The following is a 19,594-nucleotide window of genomic DNA, read 5'->3' as shown; positions in this document are numbered from 1 at the left end:
CAACCAACCAAGGCCAAACACAACATTTTGGGGATGTTTTCTCACCTGAATCAATCCAGGCCCCACATCAAACTCACCAGTGGAGTTAGGATGAAAACCAAAATGCTTTTCACAGGAGGAGTCAGCCTGTAGCAGCTCATCTGGAATTTCATTGTGGCATCCACAACGTCTCCTTCACTTGGACCATCACAGAAGAAAAGCAGGCAGACCAACTCAGTCCACCCTGTCCCCAGCAAGAGCTGCACTGTCTTTGCTCACAAAATACTGCACTGACTTATTGTCATCACACTCCATCCAACACCTTCAGCTCTCAAGCAGGCCACGTTTGGACAGAAATGTCCCATAATTAAACGGTCTTCCCTCTAAATTAGTGATAATTATTTTTAAGTCAGCTTTGACTGCAATTTGATTAAAGTCATAAAGAATAAATCCTGACAGTTGTATCTCATATTCATGTGTTTGGAACCAAACACTCTGATGTGTTTTTCCCTCACAGTTTACACAACAGCGCATGCAAATTACACTGTTCTGAAAGTACTTTGGAGATGGTCATGATATGCTCAGATTACAGTGAAATGGGCTGGTCCACTCTGCAGAAGTTCTTCCAGTTGACTCAGAGGGATGAATAAATGTTTTCTGGGAACTTTCCAGTTCCTGAGTCATTTCAGCCTGGAGTAGATGTTGAAAGCATGAGACTGTCGTAAATTCCAGTCCAACTCCACCAGCACTCACAGAACACCAACAGCTCTTAAGAAACCTGCCACTACTTAACCTGCACCTTTCCAACCACCAGGAACAGTAGTTGGGAGGTGAGGGTCTATTCCTATCAACCCTTTTTTGTGTTGCTCAGCCAGGACCATGATTGCTCTCCCTGTATAAACTGCAAGAGGGTGGGAAGTGATTCGGAGAAAACTCCAGGAACAAACTTGCCAACAAAGTTTTCAAGCTGACAAGCAGGTATTCTTTATTGTGGGCAGGGAGACATGGGGGATAACTCCTCCTAACGTGTCTCTCTATTGCTACACAAGCCATCCTTATATAGTCCCTGGGCATACATACATATTCATGAGGCTACATATGGATTACATCACTTTTCAGAAAGCTCCCCACATGGTACAGAATTGTGGTGGTGGTCTCTGAGGGGTGTTCACTTCTTCCAACAATCTGCATCACTTCTGGCAGCCTTTGAAGCACACGCAGTAGATGCATATACCAGTTTAATTGGTTCGTTAGCATCAGAGACCCTCCTATAACCCTCCTATCCTCCTACTTATCAGTTAGTTTACCCGTAGCCTATCCTGGACACCTGCTATTCCCAGATACTCCTTATCCCTGCGTCATGTTTTTCTAGACTGTTTTTCTTAAGACTACATCAACTATAACGATTTATCTTGTGCCAGTATGTTCTCTATCTGTACTCTATTTTTTTTCTATGTATTATGCACCTCAGTAATTTTCCACTGCTACTGTTACAAAGCCATTGAACTTAACATTGCTTAAAACTAATTCTAAAGGTTTATATATTCCATTTTTGTGTTCCCCTTGTTTCAGAAGAGAAACCTCTCATACCAACCCTCTGACATCAGGGGCTGCTTTGCCTCCTGACCATCTCTACATCTTTCTCACTTTTGTGCATATTGCATTACTTTCCTTTGGCCTTTCCACAGCCAAGTGGGTTGTGTGGATCCTACTTACAACTTCTCCAGCAAGGCAGACACCGCATCAGTGAAGATACTGCAGAAAGCTGATAGCTTTTCACCAGGTGTCCAGGAGCATTCCTGCTTCTTCTGTCATAGCTGGTGTCTTGCACAGGTCTGTCCTCATTGGGGGACAGCAGAGACTTCAGTGCCCTGATGGCGAAGGGATGTCCCTAGCTGCTCCATAGCTGGGCACAATGCTTATCACAGGAAATTGGGCTTTTCACTGATGTAACCATGGGTAAGTAGGGCAGGAAGGGAGCCAGGAAATCTGAGTGTGAAGCAGGAGACCAGCAATGCAAACAAAGAAACAAAGCACTAATGGGAAAAGAAAGATAAAGTAAAATAAAATAAAGTAAAATAAAATAGATAAAATAAAATTAAAAAATATATAAATAAAATAAAATAGAAAGGAAAAAAAGAAAACAAAAAGCAAAGCATATTGAGACCATGCTTGGAACAATGAGGATCTGTGCAGCTAGCAGCTGTTCCAGAGTGAAACACATACCAACCCTAGTGCTTGCATTTTTGTGTTTTAAATGTCAAGCTATTTCTAAACATTTTATTTTAGCTGCTTGGACTATCTCCCCCCTTGAAACTTGTTTAAAACCAACGTCTGTAATCCTCGGGGTGTTTTTGTCTAACACTCTGCTGCTTTCTGTTACACCACAGAGCTCTGTTTGCTTCCTATCTGCAAGAGGCCAACTGACCTGTTCTAACAACTTCGGATCTGCTCTTATCAGTTCCTCTAGAGAGTTCTATTTGCTCCTAATGATGTGGCTATACAAAGTCTAACCTGGAAACTAAAGAAACCCCCCTGCAGGGTAAAGTAAAACCAAATACTAAAGCTGGAGGTGTTTCCTAACAAACCACTGTCTGATGACTCAGTCTGTCAGCCTTGCTCAGTTACCTATCTACAGGAAATCTAGCTTGAGGAAAACAGGTTTAACTTCTCATTAAAATCAGGAGGAAACATTAAAGCAAAGACCACAGCCAGGATATTGTACTGGAGATAAGAGAAATTAATAGAAAGCAAGCCCTTTTGGCCCAAGCAGTGTTTCTATCTAGTAAGATAGACAAAATCTGGACTTTGGCTGGTGCCAGGCAGCTGGACCAGCACTCTGCAAACAGCACAGGTTTGCAAGGGCTGCATAGCCTGAGCCAGTAGCTTATGGTGAAAGAGCCACAAAAGGGTCTGAAACACAGCAGCACTGTGCTGACAGGAAGGAGCTGATGTCTTTTCTCCAGCCCTGCTAAAGGCCTTTTCCTCCTTGGTTTTCAGTGCCTGCACTCACCAGACAGCTCAGCATCACCATCACCGCTTTTCCCTCCACACCTGACACCATGGACTGCTTGTCCTGAGAAGGATCCTGAGCTTTAGTCAGAAAAGTGCTTTGCTCTCTGCCAAGCTGGGGCACTTACCTGCTCTTTAAAGTCCTGAACAGACCCTTACATCTGGTCCAAGCCTGTGTCTTGTTTCCCCCACACCTCATCCAGTTCCTTCTGGATATGCCTCCATCTCATCCTCATCACTGAAGTGAGTGCCAAGAGAGCGTTGGCAGAGCTGCAGACCAGGGCTGAGATCACCCATGCACTCTGTGTCAGCATCTTCTGGATCATAGTGAGAACTTCCCTTTGGGAGCTAATACTGCAGGATCCTTAGATCTAATGTCTGGCTACAGACAAGCAAGGGGAGAGTGGGAGAAACAATAAATCCACTCCAGAGTCACCCACAAAGAGCAGCTGGATTGTAGAGCACAAGTATGCATGGGGAAATTCCTTTCAAGAATAGGACCCTTTCCCTCCATTCAATTTTTATATGGAGGGATACCAGAGCAAAGGGCACTGTCCTTTCCTTGCAAAACAAGGTCTCTGTATGCTCGGATCTAGCCAGGAATAACAGTTGGGCAGGTGACCTGTTTAATGATGAGCTCCCAACATGCAGGCTTGGAGAAGGCACAGATTACGGCTAACCTTGGTGCCCTGCTTCAAGGTATGCTTGCTTATTAAAAGCATTTTGGTCTCCTTCATCACTCTCACCTTCCCTTCCAGCCTTTTCCTCCATCTTGAGATTGAAGGATGAGCTGAGAAACAGCACACAATTGCTACAGCAACACTGGAAGCAGTAAATAGTGCAAATGGTCAAAGCATAACCACAAAATGCTTAAACTCGGTTTTCCCTCAAGTGTTTATTACTGCCAATAAAAATTCCCCAGCCTCCTTTTCCCATTGCTTAACTGGGACAAACAGTAAGGAACAGCAGTGACGACAGACCAGTAGCCATTTTTCACAGCTTATGCTTAAATAAAACTAAGCTTTCCACTACTCACTGCAGAATTAAACTGCAGAACCCACCACCACCGGATGGTGCAGAGATCAAGAGGGTAAATGCGTTCAGGAAGGGGCCCAGCAAGCTCACGGAGAGCTTTCTTGGCAGCTATTAAAGCTGATGGGCTTACTGCAAGCCTTTGCCAATACGTCTCTTTTTGGCAGAAATCAATGGCACAGCCAGAAGGGGAATTTTGCATTTACCAGGTTATACTCTGCCATGGACATAGAATCATAGAATCATAGAATAGTTAGGGTTGGAAAGGACCTCAAGATCATCCAGTTCCAACCCCCCTGCCATGGGCAGGGACACCTCACACTAAACCATATCACCCAAGGCTTCATCCAACCTGGCCTTGAACATTGCCAGGGATGGAGCATTCGCAACCTCCCTGGGCAACCCATTCCAGTGCCTCACCAGCCTCACAGTAAAGAATTTCTTCCTTACATCTGCTCCTGCCCACTGTTGGAAGTAAAATACTGGGGTAAACAGCTCTTTGGTCTCTTATCATGAACTACAGTTATATATACTTATATATACTGTATAACATATATACTTATATATAACTGTATATATACTTATATATGTATATATGTCCTTTCGAACACAAACCATTCTGTGATTCTATGACTATATAACTATATATAGTCATATATACTATATATAGCATATATAGGATACTAGATACACTAGTTATATACACACATACACAAATAGTATATATAATACGTACACTTTATGTAGTTATATAGCTATATACATATATTACTAGTTATATAGTTATATATATTACTACATTTCTATAATATATAATATTAATATAATGGGTTTATAATGTTGCAGTTATATATAGCAGTTATGTATGCAACTAGTATGTATACAAATATGTACATACTATAGCATATAGTATATATGCTATGCATACTATACTATATGCACAATATATAGCATATACTATACTATAGTATATATACAGTTAAATATACTAAGTATATATAACTACATAGATGCACACTATATATAGTTACACTCTGGTATAATTATGTATATGGACTCTTTTGATCTGGCATTAACTCTCATTCTTTTGGTTTTTAACTAAATTTAACCCTAACAAAGAAGGACACTTTGTACAAAGATGAGATTTTTGCTGACTATTTTTAAACAGCATTTATTGCCAGCTTATGGAAACAGTGGTTCAGAGTCTGCAGGTCTCTGCCTGCTTTGTGGTTATTGCTTCCTAGAAATTACACATTTCTCTTCATGCTGTGGGCAAGCGTCTCCACCTCCTTCATGAAGCGAAGGCACAGCTCTTCCTGCCATGGCAGAGCCACACACTGAACAGCCACTGGCAGCCCCACAGCTCCTTCCACAGCCTGCAAAACATAAGCATGGTGCTGAGTCAGAACACCTGGGGAAGCACAAGAAAGAACGTTGTCTTTTGACATTAGAGCACCTCCCGTAAGAGACAGGCTGAGAGAGTTGGGGCTCTTCAGCCTGGAGAACAGAAGGCTGCATGGAGACATCATAGGAGCCTTCCAGTATCTGAAGGGGGCCTACAGGGATGCTGGGGAGGGACTCTTCATTAGGGACTGTAGTGATAGGACAAGGAGTAATGGGTTCAAACTTAAACAGGTGAAGTTCAGGTTAGATATAAGGAAGAAGTTCTTCACTGTGAGGGTGGTGAGGCACTGGAATGGGTTGCCCAAAGTGATGAATGCTTCACTTCTGTCAGTGTTCAAGGCCATGCCTTGGGTGACATGGTCTAGTGTAAGGCATCCCTGTCCATAACAGGGGGGTTGGAACTGGATGATATTAAGGTCCTTTCCAACACAAACTACTCTGTGATTCTATGACATTATAGGAAGAGATGACAAAGGAAGACATGCACAGGGCAGTGTCAGGCTGAAGTACACCAGCCTACTTGCACCGTGTGCAAGGTAGTAACATGATGTATACAAACTGCACTACTAAGCAAGTTCCCACTGTCATCAGATGTAGACAAGCCTTAGATCAATGTACCAGAGGTGCCACTGTGCCAGTCATAGTCTTCAGCTAACACTTTGCTCTGTTCTCACTGACCTCTTTCAGCCTCTTATCCCAAGGGTCTCCATAGTGCCCTCGGTAATGCTTCAGTTCTTCTTCATCAGCTCTTGTGACTGTGCTGACCGGCACCACCCCAGCAGGGAAGTCTAAGACATTGTATAAATTGGTGTAGGAGGTCGCAGCTGGAAAAGATCACACAGAGAATGCAGAAGGGCAAAACTGAGTGTGCTGGGCGAGCAATGACTGTCAGATGATAGTTTGGGTTGCACAAATTGCAGACTGTATTTGCTGGATATGAAGAGACCATTAAAACATGCTGCTTTCAAAGGGATCTTTGATGAAGAGGTTTGAACCGCAGGCTCACACGGCTGCTGAGAACAGAAAGAGATCTACCCCCTACCTATCAGTCAGCTGGAGGTTAGATTTGCTTTGGGAGAGGCAGATAGGAGTATTTGATCGGATTCACAGTCTGTGTCTATGTCTCACATATCCCAGAGAAAAATCCCATCTACTTTTCCAAGATAATCCAGATGCCCAGTTCTGTAACACCATCCTGGGGATTTAGGCTCCCAGAGAGCCATTGCTAGGGAGATGGAGGACCCTGGCTGTTTGCTGGAAGCTATAAAACTATTGCCTTTTTCTGCAAGTCACAGGCAATGAGCTTTTCTGCTGCTTGCAGAGTCTTTGGTCATGTATGATGGCCACATTCAGAAGAGCTTGGCCTTCTACTCACTCAAAAACTCAAAGGTCTGCCACTTCTGACAGCTCTCCTCACAGCCGCCTTCTGCTGCAAGAATAGCTCTTGGGCTTTCTACATACAGGGAACACTCACCCATGAACGACTGGGACAGATGTGCCACTAATTGTTGCCCCATAATAATCCAAACACCTGATGGAGTTGGGCGCATGAGAAGACCCACTCCAGGGAGACCTTCTCCAGAGGGAAGACCAAGCACCACACATGGGGAATGTCCAAGAGACTGAAATATCTTGCTCCAGCTCTGCCCTACAAACACCACCATGGATACATTCGGAGGCACCTCAATGGAGATTACCAAATAGCTTCCCAGCATAGCCATGGTTAAAGGCTGGCCCCAGTGCAGGACAAAGAATCACATCCAGCCTCAGCTTCCTCCATTTGGCAATGAATTCAGCGCGGTAAGCCTAGGAGAAAAGACAGAGATGACAAACAATATCTGTTGCACAGCAGTGGCAGATCAATGTCCTACAGCATGGAAAAGGGAGGACAAAAACCTTCCTGATACAACTGAAATGTAAAATAAAATCTGGAATGTCCTTTAGAAGAGCCAATGGATTTTGTTCTTCATCCTTAGGTTTCCTGTCAGAATACCATGTGCTGCCCTGAACTAGATATTGATGCTTAGGTGAGCATTTCAGAGTTGGTTTATTCAAGTATTAATCCAATCCTTCATATGAAGAGTTTTGTCTTTGAACGTCATTGAATGGAGATCAACAATAGTTTGAAGCATGATGTCTAGCTGACTAAAAAGTCAAGTTTCCTGAAAGCTTTGTTATTTTGGTAGGAGAACCTAGAAGATGTGAATTCAAAGTATTTTCACAAAACCTTTCGTGCTGCATCAGGATACAAGTAAGTAAAAGCAGCAGCAAGAGACAGCAAGGCAAACCCAAGCTCTTCCCCCTGCAGTGCAGGAAGCACAGCTTCAGGCTTGGACTGTAGACTGAAATGATATCTAGCTTTGTAGTCTGGGTAACCACAGCTTTGCTGAACACCAGGCAATGAATGAATCCATCCCCAAAGAGCTGTTCCACTTTGTCTTAGTAAGTAGACACAGATGGACCACAGCACGGCTGCTTCTGCATCCGTATTCTGGTTACAGGGATGCATTTGTCCTGTGATCCAGCCCCTGTTCTGCACAGCGCCAAGTTTTCTGCACAAGGGTCTTCCATATCTCTCAGAGAGCCCCAGCCACGAGGCTGTTTTAGTCTGACCTCAGTTTCCACCTGCAGTCTGACATCCTTCCTGCTGACAGGGGAGCAAAGGAGATAGATGGGTTTCCAGGAAATACTCTCAATGCAGCTAACCTGATGGTTTTGTTCTGAGAGAAAAGCTGTTTTCTAGCCAAAAGTTTTGAATCAGCTCTTGGTTGCAGATGAAAAAATGTGAATATGAGCTCACTGAAGAAAACAATTGCAAGTATCTCTGAGGCCAACAACCATTTAAAGAGGTTTCTTTTTTGGTTAAATTCGGAGGGGTTTTGTTTGCTTGTTTGCTTTTTGTGGTTGGGATTTTTGTACATGTGGTTTGAGTGGGGGAGAGAGGAATCTGTTTTCACCTAAAAAAACCTAAACCTGTTTCCTTCCAAACACTCACAGTGACCAGGCAGGTTTTTCCTCTGCCCTATAATGTCAGACCTGCTGCAAATAAGCAGCATGTCCATTGAGTGACTGGCACTGACGGAGGCTGTGTGCTGCAGGATGCAGGCATGATTCTTCTCAGGGAGAGTTAAGAGGGTGCCCCAGGGAACACAGATCCTGCCTTATGGGAGGGAACCAAAACAGCTCAGCTTTGTCAGCCTTGCAAAACACCAGCTGAAAGGGCATACAACTGCTCTCTATAAATAGAGCAAGGATGAGGGAGGTAGTGGAAAATACCAGAGAGGAGAAGTTCTATTTAAGCACAAGCACAGGAGTAAAACAAGGATACACTGGAAGTGAATAAACAGCACAGGGAATATGAAGGTTTCCAACCATCAGAGCAGAGAGGAGCCAGACAATAAAAAATAACAAAGCAAGCATAAGCAATCAGAAAACTCAACTGGTTTTAAAGAGGAACTTGAGCAGTTTGTGGGCAGCACTGAACTCAGCTCTCCAGGAAAACACTTCCTGTCCCATGTTCCTGATCCCAAATGAGATCATATAGAATCCACCTAAGCCAAAGAGTTCACAGCCATAGTTTTTGACTGCCAGGGTCTCTGCTGGATAGCTCAAGCATGGTCTTAGCTTGTGACAATAGCACCTAATGTCTGAAATGAAGGATTTGCACCAAGAGACAGAAAAAATTAAGGCTCATCTTTAGGGGCTGTACTTATGATTTTACTGCTTAGAAAATGCAGGGCAAAGGATAATCTTCCTTCCCCATCCTCCGCTATCAGAGACCTCCACACCCATTGCCTTGAGCTCTTAGCACTTCTTGCAAAGCTTGACTTTCAAAGAGCCTAGCTGCCTTATTTCCACCTGATCCATTTCCGACCCAGGATTCATCACAGAGCTCAAAGCAATAGCTTAGGAACTTTAGGGATCCCTCACTATATTTAGTAAGGAAAAAGGAAAAAACACCAAATTGACGTTACCTCCACTGCCCCATGCTGATCCCAGAGGTTTTTGGCAGACCTGGAAAGGGGACAGAATGAATCAGCTTTGGGACTGTGGCAACAGAACACAATTAACAACATGCAGTCAGCCCACTGTTATGGAAACTGTATGATCCTTCTGGGAACAAGGTAAAGTGTCACCTGCATGATTCCACTGGGCTCACACGTGCTTACAGATACAGCAAAAGAGCTTATGTTGAAAGCATGCCATCATGTCTTGGGGATTTAGCACTTAGACAACGATCATGGCAGCTCTTCCAAATTCACTTTGGAACTGAAAAACTCCCATTTTGGTGTGTCTCTGTCTCTTTTGGAGGGGCAGGTACTTCACACCATGATGCACTTGCATGCAGAGACCTCTGTTCAACTTGACACGTGATGCCCTGGGGACCAGAATCCACCTGATGGGGAAAGTAGCCTGTATCTCTCTATGCTGATCTCCATAGCCCTGCCATGATGAGGATCCTTGAGCTTTTAAAATAATCCCCAGTGGCATAACACTGTGCTAAGCCCAAGTGGTGCTGAGGCAACACACATTCATCTGGCTCAGCCTGTCCTGCACAGCCATGTACCTGCAATAACAAGTGCATGCACGGATGTGCATCCCCTTTCTCTAGAGCTACTTTATCATGTCTTACCCCACTCCACAGAGAGCACTGAGATCCCGAGCGATTCTTGGGTACTTTCAGAGGGAAGAGGAAAAACTTAGGATTAGTCAAGAACAATGCAGCTGAAATAGCTGGCTACCATGGGATTGCACTTTGGGCACACTTCTTGTTCCAGCAGAAGTGGCTCTGAAGAACAGGTACAGTTTTTAGTGAAGGGGTTTTACTCCCACATTAATTTATACATGTAATCACAACAACCCACACCAAAATAAAGCTCTAGGGCACACCACTAGCCTTGGAGAGCATCTTCAAGGATGCTGTTTCAATATTTGCTAGTGATACCCATTCTCTTGGGGCCCAGTCTTTATGTGGCTCATGAGTTCCTGAAATGGATCCTATTTTGACATCCCCACACAAAACTCCCACAGAAGTCTGTCAGACCCACTTGATAAGTTCAGCCTGGGTTTAGGGACTAAGTGTATTCAAGTGTATTTCACTATGAAGCCCATCAGGCCCTTAACATGAAGCAGCAAAGCTCTCCCAGAGGGGAGCTGTCTATCTGCCTGTGTGCAAAAGATTCCCCACCTTGCAGATTTCCTGTAACACAGATGAAACTCCTCCACACACTTACTATGGGTTTCAGAATGATAGCAGAGATCCTTTTCACCAGAGCAGGAAGCCTGTAGGTATTGAACTGGGATTTCAAGTTGGGATCCACAATGTCTCCTTTGCTGGAAGGGCAGAGAGTGAAGAAGTCAGGACAAGCCTTCCGTGACAGAGCTACAGCAACAACTGTGCTGTTTCCAAAGCAGGGTTTGTCTTAGAGAGGAGCTGGTAGAAGACAAAACCTGCCTGTTTTAATCTAAAACACTGAACAAAAGATGTTGATGTAGGGTTTAGATGCTCAGGTATAAATGCTCACTGAAAAAGCTGTCAGTGTCATAAAGGAGAGCTTTGCAGTGATGGGGACCACATAAAACCCTGGGCATGTTTCACCATGAAGTGAGGGAGTGGCTGGGTGGGTATCTTGGTCCATAGCCAGTGCCAACCCATCACACCTCTATAGGAAGTTTAATAACGTGTGATGTTTCCCATGTCCCAAGGATTAATCACACACAAAATGAGTTACCACAGCACTGCTGACATGTGTTATGTTACCATTACCCGTGCGTGCCAATTGCTCTTGTGATGTAGCTGCTGCTCGTGCTGAATTCACCCTTTCAGATATTGCTCCCCGGCTGCTCACTACTCAGTTTTCACCCACAAGAACACAAACCACTGGCTATCAAGTGCCAGGTCTTCTGGCCCCACACTGAAATGGGTCGAATACTCACAAGCAGTCCACCAGGTGAACAGCACCATCTGAGAAAATCCCTCTGGTGAATAGTTCATCTACCATGTAGTCTATCTTGGGTGGCACAAAGGGAACAAGCTGCAACAAAACCATCCCCATTCAAGAAGCAACAAAGACCAGTGATTCAGAGCCCTCTGTCAACAGCCCTGCCTCACTGGTGAGGGGGAAGCAATGGGAAGCTTAGGCCCCCCTGGCTGCTGTATTCCAGACCCCATTTTCAAGGGGACCTGGCTCAGCAGCATCTGCCCACTGTCCTTTCCCATTTCCAAAGCATTAACACATATTGTGACCTCCCACAGGCTCCCTTCCTCCAATCCTTAAAGGAGGATTTCTAGAGGCTTCAAAACACCAAGTACTTTTAATACACATCATTGGAACAGTTCCCATATAGAAATCCCCACTGGTGGAACCACAGTCTAATTTAGGATAGAGGAGGTCCCTGGAGGGTCAACTGCTCCAACCCCCTTCCCACTTACCCACCAAGACATCTGTAAGCTGCGTTTAACGGCTGAGGGATTGTGGAAACTGCTGTGAGTTTGGTATTTATGGGAACACTAAATACGATGAAAAACAAAACAGTGCTTTAGAAAAGGAATAACTCAGATACAGGAAGGTGATTCTCTTGTCTGCTAGGCAAGGAATATAAGCAAGATCGCTTTGGTTTGGGAAGCAAGCTGTTGCCTTTGTCTTCCTCTTCATGATCCTTGCAGCAGAAAGGGATGGTCCCTGATTTATGGGCAGCAAAAACAGAATTGGGAAGTGACTTGTCCTAACTTTACGAGAAGCAGGATAACAGCTCCAGGCAACCACAGGCATGAAAACCCACCGTATGCCCTGCATCCTGGAGAAGCTTTCTTGTCTCCTGGACAGCTCGTTTCATGCTGGGTGAGGGTTGGAAGTAGCCATCTCCTTCATAGTATCCAATCCGAAGTGGTTTTGAACTGGTGTAAACCTGCGAGAAGAAAAGTCATTGCTTGCCCCCATGAGACATATGAGATTGGACCATTCCCAGGGGTTATGGAAGCAGCAGCTGAGGTGTCCTGAGCTGGAGGAATGATTGGAGCAGTAGGGCTGGCGGAAAGCAGTGCTGTCCAGTTCATAGATCTGTAGCAGTGGTCCTCGGTATGGCCTTTCTGACACCACCTCCTGCCCTGTGAACGTGTCCCAGCTTCCAGATAGCAGGTATGATAGCACCTGTACAGACCACATGCCTGGGTTGCCTGGCACGGACAGAGGTCAGGAGCCTCTTCCTCTAGGCTAGGAGACTGGTCTGTATTGTCTGGGTGTCAGGGACAACTAAAAGGTCCTAGAACCCTGGGACCTGAGCCAGAAAGACATGACCAGATGGCAGAAGCAGAGAGCTAACAGCAAAGTTCAGTGACTTCAATCGTGCTCTCTAATTAAAGGTGTGAGAAGTGAATATCTCTCATGAGTAGGAATCAGCTTCTTCAGCGACTGGTCCAGGATGGAGCCAACAAACTTGTTTTGGACATTGCTGGGATGGGAAGGGGTCAGTATCTGGCAGGTCTCATCACTGCAAGCCAACCCTGCTATGCGGCTGCTTCCTATGGTTGCTCGTGCTGTTTATTCTCTGCTCAGAAGGACATTTGCTTCCCTTGGTCCCTCACTATCTTGAAACATGAAAACAGGTAGGAATCTCCCAAGATCTTACAGCTGTTGTTGGGAAAATAGAGACATGGGATTGCCTCTAGGCCTTACCTCCTCATTGAAGGGGACGGGGGGCACAGTGGGGTCCAGCCGGAACATCTCCTCACAGAGCAGCGCCTTCATGCAGAGGGCCAGGCTGTCCACATCCCTCGCCATCGGTCCCAGCGCTGGCACCACTGCAAGGAAAAGGTCCCATCACTGCAGGAAGATGAGCTGGTGCTGCCTCATAGTTACTGGTAGGGGTCCAGCACAGAAGAGTTTCAGTGAGGCTGGGGAAGAAGAATGGGAACCAGTGCAATGTGCAAGAAGTGAGTGCAGAGTGACTGGCCATGAGACACATAACTGAGCAAACACATCTGCTGGCATTTCAGCAGTAACAGAAGGTGTAAAAAACAAAGGTTTGGTGCTAGTAAGATGTCATCTGCAGGGACTTACCTGATTCCATTCCTACGATAGGAGAAACAACACCCAATTTGCTAGGAACATAATGGGAGACGCAGATTAGCTTCTTACTGTAAAGCAGACCACCATGCTGAGGTGCAGACTTCCCATTTGGGAAGTGTTGGGACATACCTGATCCTGTTGCCTGTGGGTTTGAGCCCACACAGCCCACAGAAGCTGGACGGCAGGCGGATGCTACCAGCTACATCTGACCCAATGCCCAGGATGGAGCCTCCCCCTGCAATCAGAGCTCCCTCCCCTCCTGAGGATCCCCCGGGGCTCTTCTGGTGGTTGAGAGGATTCAGTGTCTGGCCAAAGATGAGGTTGCTGCAATCATAGCTGGGGAGAAGAGGAGGAGAAGGTCAGTGGGGTAATTCTGTCTGCAAACCATGAATACAGGTCACAGAGCATCTGTGCAGGGATGAGTGTGGAATTAAGCCCAGCAGGTAGCATCAGCATGCAGAAGATTGGTTGGGACAGCTGAGTTTAAGAAAAAAGAGGTATCAAATGCAAGATAAATGATTTGAGATTGAAATGAACTCAACACACATGATTAGCTTGGTTAGGATTAGGAGCCTGTGCACATGGGCCCACCCCCTGAGATAGCAAGGGTCACGTATCACAGTGTCTTCACAAAGGCAAACACGCAATTACTTTATCATCGTCTGTGGGACATTGGTTTTCACGAAGGGGATTGCCCCCTGGTACTTTAGAACCTGGACGATGACACTGTCTTCTTCCTTTACTTGGCCCAGAAACTTCACCATCCCTCCAGAGGAGATGTGGCCCTTGGGGATGGGAAGCAAAGCTCTTTAAGTACAGAAAGATGCTGTTTGGATCCGTGACAATAACAGACACAAGCCCTGATGCCTCCCATGTCAAAGTTCCCACCTAACTTTTCTCACAAGCAGAACAGCATTGGAATAGCCCAGGGAAAACCAGACCAGAGCAAGTGAGAAGTTTCTGCATAAAACAAAACTTCCATCAGAAGAAAGGCAGGTTTTCTGGTCCCATGATGTTTGGTCCAGAACATTCTCATCTGAGGGAACTCTTAGCCAGTCCTGATGAGGATGAGACATCCTGGCCTGTTCCCACCCCTAGGCCAAGAGGCATAGGAACTACAGATGTACCTTGCAGTCGACATGTTCCTTGATGCTGATGGGAATGCCATAGAGTAGCCCCTTCTCCTTCTGATTCTTCAGTTTCTGGAGCTGATCTTCACAGCCATGAATGAAGTCTGTCACACAATTCACCTCCTGAGTCACCTCCAAAGCCTCTCCAGAACAGAGAAGATGAATGGATGAAAGAAAGGAAGGAAACAGTATTTAAATTTAGTTTTCAAGCTGAAAGTTCAATCTCCTCAACTCTCCATTATTCAGACCTTACTTACAAACTTTAGACATTTCTTGCTGCAATAATTTTCTGGATCTCTGTCATGCACATGTACCATAAACCACACTTCAGACACCACATTATTGACAAATTGTAACCCTCAGCATTGCTGGCTCTCAGCAAATGAGCTGGGCTTCAATTTGAAAGCCCCCACTGCAGAAGAACACCGCAGCATCTCTTCCATGCTGGAGGTATCACTCACTTTGCCCATATAGGTGTAGAGGATGCTCTCTGGGGACAGGGAGCCATCCTTCAGCTTCTCCACCAGCTCCACCATTGTCAGTGAGAGGATTTGTGCAGTCTGGGTGCCTGGGTTCTGCAAAGGGAAGGAAATTAGGTGCAGAGGGAAGGAAATTAGATGCAGAAGGAAGAAACCAACAGAAGAGGCTGTTGTTGAGGCTGCAAATCCCCAACTCTAACACGTGCCCAGCAATGACCTTGAATGGGAGTTTAGGAGACGTTTCCTATAGAAATGCAGGGGTCCCACACAGCGCTGTGTGTACTGGAGTGGGGACTGTGCTGATGGGATATCTGTTGAGTCTTAGTTCTTAAAACCAGACCCAAAACAGGCAGAATACTGATGCTTGTCTGAAGAGCTGCATGAACCCATAGGAGAGGTTTGACCTACCTGTGTTTACCCACAGATGTGAGTGTGTGCTGAAGGGTTCAACCAGCCAAAGTTGTACAAAATTTATCATAAACACAGGGGAAAAAAAGAGTGTGTGGGCTGTTTGCAACCTCCCCTCCCCAAAAAAATAATAGCTGGGGGCATTTATTATAGGTTCAAGAAAAATCGCATGTCCAAGGACCTGACCTCCTAAAATCCAGGTACTTCTTTACCCAAGCACAGGCAGGAAAAAATGGCTTTTGGTTACCCATGTGCAGATGTTGGAGGGATGCGACACCCACCCCTGCTTGTACTTTGAAGATCCTGGCACAGACAGGTCCCTATGGAAGGGCAGAGGTAAGGAGGATGAGAGAGGAAAGGCTTAGCAGTAGGAATGGATGAGGAGAAAAGGGCATAGGGAGGTCTGGGGTGATGATCTGACTCAGAGGATCCCAAACTCCGTCTTTCATCCTCAGGATTCCCTTAACAGGTCTCTATTAAGAAATACTTCCTTTATGCTGTCTTTATAGGAGGTCATTTTGTGACAATGGTGAGTCCAATACCTCCAGAGAGTTTGTGATGATCCAAAACTTGCACATACCCTAAGCCCCATTCAAAGAGGGATCTATCAGCACTCAATTTCTTTAGTTATCCCAAATACAATCCCTTCCTCCCACACATATTTTCCCTCAAAGTACCTCTTGCTTAAACCTGCGAGCTGCCTTTTCCATTCGCTCCAGGGCCAGATCCCGTGCCCTCCTTGCCTCCTTCATCTTCTGCTGGATCTGCCTACGTTCCAGCCACTTCAGCAGCACAACAGCAGCTACTGAGCTGCACAGTAGAGTAGAGAGGATGCGAGGGTCTCCCCATGATGCATCCAGGACCTGCCACAGTCGCTCTTGGGTCATGATTCCTCTCCCAGTCCTTCCCGTTCCAGTCCAGCCAGCTACAGACACTTGGGTCTCCTGCTTTCTAAGGAGGGCTGATGAATGCAGACTGCGCAATCCGGCTGTGCAAGATCAGGCCTGAAGCGGAGCTGCACTATCAAAGTCCATGTTAACAAAGCCCAGGAGTGGACTTTTTACGCCACGGCCTTTAAAGGGGCTGCCTGCTGGAGAAGCACTGTGGGTCAGGCTGTAAGGCTGTGTGTTCGGCTCACACTGGGTTAGGGTGTGCCATGGTTTAAGCCCAGACGGCAACTGAGAACCAGGCAGCTGCTTGCTCACTCCCCTCCCTTCCCCTCCCTGCTCCCAGAGGGATGGGGAGGAGAATCAAAAGAATGTAACTCCCACAGATTGAGAAAAGAACCAGCCCAGTAACTAAGGTATAACACAGACCACTACTGCTGCCTGCCACCAGTAATCATAATAAGGGGAATAACAAGGGAAGAGAATACAATCACTCACCACCCACCCACTGATACCCAGCACGACCCTAGCAGTGATCTTGCCATTCTGGGTAACTGCCCCCAGTTTATATGCTGGACATGATGATGGACATGAGGAATACCTCTTTGGCTAGTTTGGGTCAGGTGTCCTGTCTCTGCTTCCTCACAGCTTCCCCTTCTCCCTGGTAGACCATGAGGCTCAGAAAGTCCTTGGTCAGACTAGACATTACTGAGCAACAACTAAAAACATCGGTGTTATCGGCCCTGTTCCCAGGCTGAAAGTCAAAAACAGAGAGCTGCACCTGTGACTAAGAAGGAGAAAAATGACTGCTACTGCTGAACCCAGGACAGGGGATATCCTGCAATGCTGTGTTTCCCCAAGCTACTGCTGCTGCTGTACCTGGCTACACACAGCAGGCAGCTGGTAAACAAGCCAGATCTGGGTTATCCCTACTACACCCATGTTTAATAATTAATGAGCACTTAAGTGCATTAACTAGAGGTGCTCTGCCATCATCTCTATCCCTCAGGCAGCTTTTTCAGCCTGGGACAACATAGCTCTTCTGGTCATGGGGAGCCTGGTGCAGGGAGTGAAATTTCACCTATTGAAGAGCAAAGAGCTCAGAAGAAGTAAGAGCACGAAGGTACAAGCAGGACACTGATTCTGGAAAGGCAGTGTGGAAGGAGCTATCAAAAGATGCCTTCAAAGAGTATGACTACTCTGTGTCATTTCCAAACCAAACCCATTGAAACCCCCCAGTGAGCACTTCTGGGAAAGCCCCTCTGATGGACCCAGCATCCTATCTGCTCTCCAGTTTCTAATCCATGTTCCAGCCAGCAAGAAAGCAAAGGAGCTGGATCTCACAGCTTTACAAGCCCCTTGCCATAAATGCATGGGATTGTCCCATGGCTTAATGCAGAAAGCAGAGGCTGAAGAAATCAAGCTTCTCTCAAGCCTCAAAGGTTGGCAAGCCCCCAAAGAAGAGGTGGGGATGTCACAAAGATGATTGCCAAGATGCAAGGCAACATTGCTGTATCTGGAGTGATGCTGGCTCTGCTCCAGGCACTACATTTAGCAGAGTTTGTAAAGAGGCTGCGTCCAGGGTAATTGTTGGTGTTTGGTGCAGCAGCTTTGTTAGGGGACCAGAATCCTGGGGTCATCCAGCTTGTTAAAGACATGTCCTGGGGGATTATTCCTGTGGCATCAGGGAGAGGAGTGTGGGGAAGAAGCAAGACCTTGTACAGAAACCGAGTGCTTACTGGAAAGGCAAGGAGTATCCTCCCTGTTTGGCCAGGACAGAGACAAAAGCAGCCAAAGAACTCAATGTAGATGGCACCAGCCTCTCCCCACTGACTGTGCAGGATGTGGTCTTCATTGCCCCATCCATGCCCTTCACACCAACCTCCCCCTGGGAGCAGCCAGCAGCTGGTTCCTATTGGCAACCTCAATCCCCAAAGCCACAGAGCATCTTTGGCCCTGCTCAGTGCATTGTGCCATGGCTGGCTGGAGGTTTTCACTCAGGGCTTCAGTGCGCTTGCTGCTTCAGTTCCGCTGGTATCTCCATTGTTTTGATTCCTGCACCCTGCCCACCTCAATGCCAGGGGCAGAGTGGTTAAACTAGAGAGAGTGATGCAGTGCTTGGCTCTCCAGGAGCATGGGTGAAGGTGGCATTGACTCTGCTGGAACAAGCTCCTCCAGGCTTAAGTTTTAAATTGCAAACAGACAAAACCCCATCCAGCATTTTCTGTGTGGGCAGGGAGCACCTGCAACTGGTTCAGACCTCACCCAAGCTCTTCTGGCGCTTGGCTTTACATAGCATTCAGTCCTGGGATGCCTGGAACTCCCTCTGTCCTCCTTTCAAAGCCTGCTAATGAAGAATGAGAGTCCCAGGGGCTGCTTTCCCCTAGGCTGGGATCTTTCTGCCCAGCTTTGGGAAGACCCCATGCTTCTGCATGCCTCTGCTTTAAAGAATAACAATACATTAAAACCCCCAAACATAAATCCTGCCAGAGGTTTGTTATAATCCACTTGTGACACTGCTGCACGGTAAGAAAACCCTCTTTTGCATTGTGGTATCCCTTCCCAGAGCACCCTTGGAAACCTGCCTGGAGCAGCCGGTGCTGCCAATCCCGGTGTCAGTGGCTGCCAATAGCTGGAACCCTCACTGGAAAACATGGCATGGCTCTGCTGCCGAATGGGAAGAGAGGGTGTGCAGGACACGCTGTGCAGCTGGCCATCCGACCCCGGCATGCTGCCTTATACATGCAGTACCATGAGCTGAAGCACTCCACACCTCTCTGCTCTGAGGAAAGTGGCAGCAGGTGCCTGCAGGAGATGGGAGCTCATGATCACTCCACATTTCCCCTCCATGACATGCAGGGTGCCAGCAGCTTTGTGCCATGGGAAGCGGGCCAGCTCCCTCCCTGCTTCCCAGAGCCTGCACACAGGCTGAGCTTTGACCTCATATTGCTGGTCTGGCAGCAGGGAAAACACCGGATTTTGGCCTCCGGGAGCTGAGAACAGAGGGGGAAATCCCTTTTCCTACAGCATTCTAAGCAGGAGTCTGAACATTTCAGACAAAATCAGTCCCTGTGCCTCAGTTTCTCCATTTGTAAGAGAAAGATGCTGTTCTTGCACTACCCTGGGAGGTGTTCAGAGGGTTATTACAATCCTCTCCCATCCCTTCCCCCACAGAGACACCTGGAATAACAGAC

The 19,594-nt window shown here is 46.5% G+C and overlaps 1 protein-coding gene across 1 annotated transcript; it reads right to left on the bottom strand.

Moving 5' to 3' along the window:
* Positions 1-5,205: 5,205 nt before the first annotated feature.
* LOC101881430 (vitamin D3 hydroxylase-associated protein) lies at positions 5,206-16,673 on the bottom strand. The gene is made up of 15 exons (XM_005151100.3): positions 16,191-16,673; positions 15,088-15,201; positions 14,624-14,767; positions 14,148-14,281; positions 13,626-13,832; positions 13,488-13,528; positions 13,104-13,228; positions 12,211-12,336; positions 11,365-11,462; positions 10,662-10,761; positions 10,061-10,104; positions 9,402-9,441; positions 7,125-7,233; positions 6,106-6,251; positions 5,206-5,399 (listed from the first exon to the last, which is right to left on the bottom strand). The coding sequence occupies exons 1-15, from the start codon at positions 16,398-16,400 to the stop codon at positions 5,271-5,273; spliced, it is 1,767 nt and encodes a 588-aa protein (XP_005151157.2). The 5' UTR covers positions 16,401-16,673; the 3' UTR covers positions 5,206-5,270.
* Between the last annotated feature and the right edge of the window lie 2,921 nt (positions 16,674-19,594).

Source organism: Melopsittacus undulatus, chromosome 6 (genome assembly GCF_012275295.1).
Source record: "Melopsittacus undulatus isolate bMelUnd1 chromosome 6, bMelUnd1.mat.Z, whole genome shotgun sequence".
Classification (NCBI taxonomy): domain Eukaryota; kingdom Metazoa; phylum Chordata; class Aves; order Psittaciformes; family Psittaculidae; genus Melopsittacus; species Melopsittacus undulatus.
Note: the sequence above shows the minus strand (reverse complement) of the source record. Positions and strands in the feature narration are given on the sequence as shown.